The 9511-nt window shown below is 24.3% G+C and overlaps 1 protein-coding gene across 1 annotated transcript in view; it reads right to left on the bottom strand.

Moving 5' to 3' along the window:
* Positions 1-438: 438 nt before the first annotated feature.
* Positions 439-9511, bottom strand: part of LOC129967098 (protein phosphatase 1L-like) — a 9718-nt gene continuing 645 nt past the window's right edge. Inside the window, exons 2-4 of the mRNA XM_056081770.1 lie at positions 5157-5340; positions 4551-4681; positions 439-1909 (exon numbers count right to left, since the gene is read on the bottom strand). Of these exons, the coding sequence (XP_055937745.1) occupies positions 1538-1909; positions 4551-4681; positions 5157-5340 (687 nt within the window). The 3' untranslated portion in view covers positions 439-1537. The remainder of the gene's footprint in view (positions 1910-4550; positions 4682-5156; positions 5341-9511) is intronic.

The raw sequence follows: 9511 nt of genomic DNA, 5'->3' as shown, positions 1-9511 counted from the left end.
AGACAAGGATTATTCAAAACATTTCTTAGTTAAATATCAAAAGATATAAGTTTAATCATAAACCAATATAAATCATTTGCATTTTGAAAGGTATATCACAAATATTCATGTCTTCAACTTGATAAAAAAAATAAATTATAAAATGCATTCATATCATGGTAAGTACTGCAAAATAAAATTCAAAATAGCAAACTTTATTAATTTTATATAATAATGTTTATTTTCACACGCATATATTTTCTTATATCATGCAATAAAAATTCTTTTTAAAATATGAGATTTTCTAAAAGACTATCTGTTGACATTTTTTTTTTTTTAGCAATTAATAGAATTACTGCAAGTTGCTGCATTTTTCTAAAATATAAGTAAACCTCATAAAATTATTTCATCTTAAAGCTTTTCGTATTTTTAATTTAATTCCACTTCTGAAAAAAAAAAAAAAAACATTGACTTCTTAAAAACACTTATATTTCATCAATACATATCTAGTTATATGTATTGGTGAAAACAACTTATTTATCATTGGAAAAGTTACCATTTATCATTCAGCAAATTATTTCAAATACAAAGATACAATTTTGAAGTATTACAATTAGAAGAAAATGCAAACATTCCAGCAACTTGAAAATTTTAAGAAAACAGTAATGCTATTGCACAGCATAAAACTGCAACAAACCTATTATGTTCTTAAAAAAAAAAAAATACTGATAGAAATTAAATACTATTTCTAATAAACAATTTATAGTTTTATACTCTACTTTAATAGCAAATCCAATTTATGGTACTTGAATTTGTGCTATCTTTTTTTGAATGCTGTTTATATATATATATAATGTGCAAGTTCAAAAAAATTACAATTTATAGTTATACAAGTTACATTTCTGTAATAAACCTGTAAATGGATTGCCATTTACAGGTTTATTACAGAAGGAATCCAATCCAGGTTTATTTTAAGAATCCAAAGGCACCATTTCTATTTAAATTGATTTTTTTAAAAAAAATTTCACTTTGTAATCCAAAAATGGCTTACAAAAATATAGCAAGAAAGAGGGGAAACAAATGTAAAACTGCATTAAAGTTCACTGCAAATTCCACAAAGATGAAAGCTGAATATATAAAAGTTTCTCACTAAGTGAAGAGAACAATGATATATATAAGTAAGAATAAGTAATACTGTGTTTTAAGGCTCAAGCTGCTGTGTTAATATTAGTTATTTAAAAATAGTTATCAATAACAATTCGCACTAAATTTGTAAGAGTTTTTAATAAATATACTTTTTAAAATAAAAATTCTTTAAAAATTGACATATACATTGCATAGCTTTCAGGAACAATTATCAAGAAAAGTTACATATATTGCATAGTTTCCAGGAACAAATATTAAGGAAAGGTGGGTTTTTTGCATTAGATACTTAATTTTGTTGCCTTGGTTATGCTAGCATAATAAATATTTATATTTTCAAACATTCAACAGCAATATAAAAATCAATATATTTATAAATACTCTTTTATGATTATCACTTTGGCACTTCTTTCTGTCATGATTGATCAATCTCGGGAAAAGTAACAACCAAAACTGTGACATTATCCATTGAGCCATTTTTCAAAGCTTGCATAACAAGACTACGTGCTCCTTTATATGAATCACTGTTAATATTGTCTTTCATAAAGGCAACTGCATCTTCATTATTAAATGTATCCCACAAACCATCAGTAGCAAGAATCATGAATTTGGGATTTAGATCTGCTAGATCAAATGTCAATATATCTGGGCAAGCAATGACTAGATTTCTGTCTTTCAGTGGAAAATCACCCAGGGCTCGGGAAGTAGCAAGAATTCCAGCAACCCTCCACACACCATTAAAGGAAATAAATCCACCGGCTTCTTTGATGCGACGGCATTCTTTCAACTGAAAATATCAATCCATGTTGTAAAATTAAAATATTTCACATTATCAATACATTTAAATTGATAGAACAAAAAAAGACATGTAATCACAGCCCCAACCACTGTACCAATTACATTTTTTTTATATAAAAGCTTGTGATTCTGGATGCATTATCAATCATTGCCCTGCCCTCCAATATCCTCTAGTTTTGAGAGAGAGATACTGCAAAATAAAACGTCAGCGGATCACCAGTTACAGAAGCTAGTGATTTTAACAATTTTGTCACTTTGTAAACATAATTAACCAAACAGAATGCTCTTGGCTTATTATGCAAGTACAATACAATTTCAATTTTAAATAAAAATTTATTCATCGAAATTAACTCACATAGTTAAATTAATGCTATTAATATACTAGATGAGAAACTAGACACTGAAAATGGCAACAAAAAATCAATTTATAAATATGCACTAGTACTATTAATATTTTAATTAAGAATGAACAAAATTTTGGATTTGTATAAATTCATTATCTTCTCAAATTTTGTACTAGAGTACAAATCTAATTTAATTATTTTTTGAACTTTTAAAGTGTATGAAATTTAAGAAGAATTAATTTCTTATCTTCTCCTCATTATGAACTACCAATTATTAATAAAGGAAAATATGTAATATGTAAAATATGCTTAAAACTAACAAAAAGTTAAATTAAATTTAGCACATATTTTTTGAAATGTTTATACACCTAAACTGTAAAATATAATAAAGTAAAATAAATTAAATGCTAATCAAATCTTTTAATTAAACTATTTGGTTTATTAATGGATTAGTTAAGAATTATGCAAATATGAATATTATTATAATCTCACAAAGCAATTTTTCAGATTTATGAAATTAGATTGTAATAAAATTCTCATTATTGTTTATATGATGGATTCTTTTCTTATCATTGGACAACTACAAAATTTCTTCTATAATTTTACATTCTTATAATAATGCACTATTGTCAACCAATTCTGGCAATATTTTTATGTCAACAATGCTAAGTAATAGCTATTCTCTTATTAAAAAAAAAAAAAAAAAAAAAAATGTCAGCCAAAGATTGTATCAACTATTTTTTATGTTTAGCATGAAGTATAACTCTGCATTGTCTTAGTTTCTAAAACATGGTCGGTTTATGCTCATAAATTCATCAATATGAAATTTATCTAATCTAAATCAAGAACATTTTTAATTTCCAGGGCTCACTAATTTTGCATTTTACACTCATTACTTTGAAATGATGACAAAAATACAAAACTAAAAATGATTATGTATGTATTATGTATAAAAATGAAATCCTATGAAAATCATTATATTTTTAAATTTTGCAGCATTACATATTCATTATAACTTCATATAACTGATTACTTTATATAATAGTATATCATTATAATTTTTAGGTGAATAAAAATAGCATTAGTAACAGTGTCCAGCAAATGGGATACTTAAATCTGGTGGTTCAAGAAAATTTCTAAGATGAAACAAAATTTCAATTCTCAACAATTAGCAACTGTAATGTAAATCATTCAGAATGATGAATAACATTTTTGTTAAATGTTTCATATAGCACCAAGAAAAATATTTTTAGAGTAATATTTGTTATTCTATAAATAGAGTAAAAAAATTAATTTATTTTATTTTTATATCCTTTTTAAAATTCTAATGTTAACATCTGAATACATTAAGGAAATCTTTATACAGGGGAAATATATCTAATACTTGAATAACTCTATATGTGCCTTAATTAGCATTCAAATATATAAATATTAAAAGTGTAAAAATACAATAAGTTAATAAAACAATTTTTACTTTCTTGTGAATTTTCAATATCATTTAAAACATACTTGATAAATAAGAATAATGAAACACTTGGAAGATTGCCACAAAGACCACTGAACTAGGTTTCACTCTAAATCACTGCAACATTTGTAATCAGTCAGGACTATTTTTATGTCAATGACTCTTCTCTTTTTACTTTTTTTAATGATAAACAAAAGCAAAGTGCTGGCACTTCTTTGAAGTAGAATTACACAAGGGTTCAAGGGATTCTTAAAGGAAGGGGAGGGTGGAGGAATAAGGGCGGCTATCAACTCAATTTCTTTGTTTCAAGCAACTATAAACAAGTTTTTTATGGTAAACTTTTAATCAGTTAAACATGTCTAATGTTCAAATTGATGTATTGATTTTTAATAACAAAAAATAATATTTCTTTTCACACATAGCTTTATTAAAGTATAGGCTGTTATTAAAAGACGTACATAATTAGGAAATATATACAAAATAATAGGTACAAAACATTTAGTTCAGACACAAAGAACTCCAGAACTAACTATTAAAAATATAACAATCATTCAAGAAATTTTATACATTTACTTTAAAAAAGAGTTAAGTGAAAATATGAATACTTTATTATAAATATTGATTAATTATAAATTTCACATGGGCAAAAAATTCATTAATCTCAAATTAACAGCATCAATATTTTCTTTGCTCTTAAACATTTAAAACTCATTGAAACAGGAGACAGTAACAGAAAATAAATCTATAAAATATATAAGAAAATATATTTTAGAAAGACAGAATAGGATAGAAGCGAAATGACAAAAAAAATTAATGCTCACCTGAATAGGTTTATGATCAAATGATAAAGGAATTGTATTTCCTTTAGCATCACAAATAACACCCCTAGAATCACCAACATTAGCTACAATCAGACGATTTTTATAAACAATTGCTACTAAAGCTGTTGTGCCTGTAAAAATATTTTTAAAAAATAATAAAATTAAAAATACAAAATGTATGATAATATAAAACAAAGAATATCCTATTATTAATGAATCCTAATCCTAGTTTAATAAAATTCAAACTGATAAAAAAAAGAAATGCAAAAACAACAATGTTTTTATTTTTTTTTTTCATGTATTTTATTCTCTGATATAGAAACATTTAATTAAATAAAATAGGCAAAGAAAAAATTAGAAGGAATTAATAGTCGAGAATTTTACAATTAAAATAGTAATGTCTTTTAAGAATAAATCAGATTATAATATCAAATTCTACCTAATATTAGATATTATTTTAAAAAAATCATAAATCTAATAAAATCTGGCATCATACTACCTAAATCTTTGTAATATTTTCTTAAATATAAAAAAATAAACGGATAAATATCTTTATATGTATAATTTATGAGTAATTCTTTTAAAAATAATCTAAAATTTGTTTACCTGCAACATTTCTTGCTGCTTTCACTTTAATTAGCAATTCCATATCAACTTCTAAGATTTCTTTTGTTAAAAGACGTGCAAATTCTTCAGTTAATTTATTTTCTTTACTTTTGTCTAGAATTGCAGCTTGCAGTTTCTTCAAAAGTCCTTTAAATAAATGTTTTTCTACAAAATCGGCAGCAAACTAAAAAAAAATATTGAAAACATTTAATTAATTATTTGAAGATGCAATTATAACATAATTAATATTTCTCTAAGTTTAAAAACTTTTAAATAAAATAATTTTATTTTAATAAACCATATTAATTTCAAATGTTCAATCTCAGAACATCAAATTAGATGATGTTCTTACAAAGATGTATAACAAACAACTTGGAAAAAGTTTGAATTGAAATCAAGTAATATTTTTATTTAAGCCAATAATAGATTTATGATATGAAGTTCAATGTTACCAGATTTGGTATATTTCTTTAAAATGCTATAATTTAATATGTAAACAAAGATATGGCAAAGAACATTTTAGAAGTTGAAGCAGTTTAAAAATGTGTTTGTAAAATATATTATTCATTTTCCACTTCAGCCAACAGACAACAGTTTAGGAAATTGTTTGCCTTGACAGGGAGAAGGAAAGTTTAATATCAAGATTTTAAAGGACTTCATAATTATCTTCTTCAAAGATGAAGGCTTTCATAAAAGCTTCATCTCTGAAATAAAATCCACATTTTGGTGGGAGGTAAAGATCATTAAGCATAATTCACTTTCTCATATTATTATAGCTTGAATTCATTTCTCTGTAGTTAATATAATAATCTTCATTCATCAATTCGCCTTCTTTTTTCAACAGAAAAGAAACTTTCCTGACTGTTTGAAATACATGAACAACACATGTACAATATAAACTGGTTATCTTCTACAGAACAATTACCCCACTGAAACTGTGCAATTCATCCTTATTTCTTTCAGCTTTTTTCTGAAACAATAGTTGGTAAAAAGCCAGATTATAAAAATAAAATTAAAAGGATAATTTTTTCCCTCTCACAGAACAATCAGCAATATAAAAAAAGTTGTGGAGTTTCTTATAAGTAATCTCTTTAAGTTTTTTTTATAAAAAATGCTTAAGAATTTATTATTTTTATGAATTAGTACATCTTAGTACTTTATTTATCTAGAAAACTTAGGATTGGGACTTTTTAATGTTTGTTGTTATTGAAATAACTATTTAAAATCATTGATTATAATGAAAAATTTACTTGCATAATACTTCTAACAACAATACACATAATTAACTTCATTGTTTCTTCAATGAATTAATATTCACCTTAACAATTTACAGGAATGCTGAAACTGTTTGGATTGTCACACTTATTTTAAGCTAAGAAGAGATAAAAGATAGCATTTAAAACTTCAATGACAAAATTTATTTTGAAAATGAGTTGAAAAACATAATAAATGATAAAATATGAAAAATATAATCTTACCAGTGCAAATATTTTAAAAATCATTCCTTATCAAAATACATTTTAATTGTAAACTTGAAATAGTTTTCATTTTTTCAAAAATTTGACTAAGTTTTTAATACACAAAATTGCTGAATGCATACCATTCATCCTGAATTTTAACATAAGCTTTAACCTTCTATATATTTGATGTTTTAATTTAATTGCCTCAAGATTTGAAAAATTCACTTTACAATTTAATAAATTGAAAACTTTTAATAAAATTTTTAAAGGCCAAAAACAGAACAGACACTTCACTTCACAGACATAGGGAAACCACAAACTAACTGTGAGAAATTATAGCTAGGCATTATTCTTGGTGTCATTACAATAGTAGTAGCCATGGAAATCAAGATGTACCATAATGACAGTGAATGCTTATAACAGTGACAGCAAACTTTTTTAAGATGTGGATCAAGTGTCATTATTTTTTAATACTAGACCCAGAATTACTAAGTCAATGATATCACTTGGTGAAGTGCAAGCAGCCTGCAGTAGCAATACTAATTTGACAATACAAAAAAAAAAAAAAAAAAACTATGAACAAAGAATTAAGAAAAGCCAATATATATTATAAAACATTTTTCAATAATAAACATAATTATAGATATATAAATGCCCGTCAAAACTCATTCATTAAAGTATGTATGAGTAATATGAAACCTGTTATTTATTTTCAGATAGTTTCTTAAAATTAGATTCATAGTCTATATTCCTTAATATATCACATTTTGTCATCAATTCTTTTCAAGTTTATTTCTATTGGTAAATTTTTTTTTCTTTAAGGAATTCATTGAAAAAAAAAGTTTTTCATATGAATATGTCTGAAACATTATTTAAATGTGCATAGCAAGTTTCTCCACTGATATAAAAAATTTTGTTACAGAAACCCATACATTAAATAATGTTTAATTTTCAGAAAAAGGTCATTATTATCTCTATTACTTTCATAAATTTCCCCTTTCATTTTAAAAATCAAGTTTCCAAAGTAATTTTTCTACACTATGCTACTATGAAATTCAACCAATTCCATTCTTAAATTATGGACAACTAGCATATAAATTTGACTGACATCACTATTTCAAATTTTATTTTGCATGGATATAGAATTAAGTCAAATGTATTTTCCAAACTTTTAAATTGATTAAATCTCGCCTGGGAACCTTGTTAAATCTTTAAATACTTCAAGATACATACACCAGTTAGTTCAACACATCAGAATTGATTCCAATATGTGCACAATGCTTATGACTAATTATCATGAGATGCAGCAATAAGATAAAAATCAGAAAAATGACATCTACTTGGAAATTTTTTGGTACTTGTCGGTTTTAACAACAACCAAAAAGTGCCAAGAAAAAATTTCAACAATTTAGCGATTTCAGTCATCAAACTATGTAGCATGTGATTTGCATGTTCATAAATGCATGTTTGCAATTTTTTTTATAAAACAAGCACTATTAAATATTTATACTAATGCTGATTTATAAAAATATCTTAAGCTTTTTAATTATTTGCTCTTTCTTTCATGATGTGAAAAATACATTTATGGAAAATATTGCACAGTCATTTAAAAACCTTCATTCGTTAGTGTCTAATATGCAAGTCATAGATTCATCACCACTAGTATAAAAAATAATATATTTTCTGCTCATACTCTTAAAGCTTAACTAGCAAAAATCTGAATAGAAAATTTCTTTTCCTTTTGATCTTAAGTATTCCTCATAGGATCCTGCATATCTTACAATTACTCAACTACATTTCATTTTTACAAAATTCAATAGCCTGATAAGAATCTGAAATATAGATTTTGTCATACTCATGCATGAAATTTAATGCACGATACTTAAAATGCAAAATAAATAATTGTTTTTTAATTATAATTCAATAATACTCAATAATCAAAAAAAATTATACCCATTATTCTATAGAATTATTAAATGGTTATATACACACTTTCTTAATTTATAAACTTTAAAACAGATGAGAATAATCACGATTTAAATTATGATCATATAGAATTATTTATTAAGATAATGTTTTTGTGTATTTGCACAGAAAAAAATAGATTTCTTAATAATTTCATCTTTATCAATAATAAATGTATTAATTGCCTTGTATATATAATAAATGTACTAACAATATTTTATAATTCTTTATTCTTATTTTTAGAAAATTGCTCCAACAAGTTAAAATTAAAATATTATAATTTAAACTGAATGGTTTTTGCTTATAGTGGCTTAGGATAAACTTGCTTATAATTGTAGAATGTAAATATATAATTCTGAAGGTGGGAGGGAAATCACTTGTGTATTAATTGTAAGGTATTGGTGATCTCTCAAATTAACTGCATACCATTGGCAAATACACTCAAATATTAGTAATAAAAGAACCTATTAGTCAGTAATCCTTTGCAATTTTTTTTGGTGATTAATTATTAGCATGCAGCTAAAACACATTTGCCAAAATTTTCTCATTCTATTACTTAATTTTTAATATCAGAACATTTAATTATAAGGCTCAAATTCTAAAATCATTCTTCATTTTTATAATGTTATTAACCACTTAAAGAAAAATATTTCATCATTGAAAGTGTTTCAATTAATAAACATTTATTATCATTCAATTTATTTTGAAAAGATATAATTTTATTTTTTATAAAATAGATAAATTATTTCAGTCTTTTAAATTGATATTTTTAATAATTTTTATTATTTGCTCGTTACAGGCATTATACTAAATTCTGTTACTATACAAATAATATTGCATAATACATATAATATCTTATATATATTGTTGGTAAATTAAAATTTATGATATAGAATAATGGAGTAAAAAGTTACAAAAAAGGGATAAAAA

This window comes from Argiope bruennichi, chromosome 4 (genome assembly GCF_947563725.1).
Source record: "Argiope bruennichi chromosome 4, qqArgBrue1.1, whole genome shotgun sequence".
In the NCBI taxonomy this organism is placed as follows: Eukaryota; Metazoa; Arthropoda; class Arachnida; order Araneae; family Araneidae; genus Argiope; species Argiope bruennichi.
This window is presented reverse-complemented; position numbering and strand designations above follow the sequence as displayed.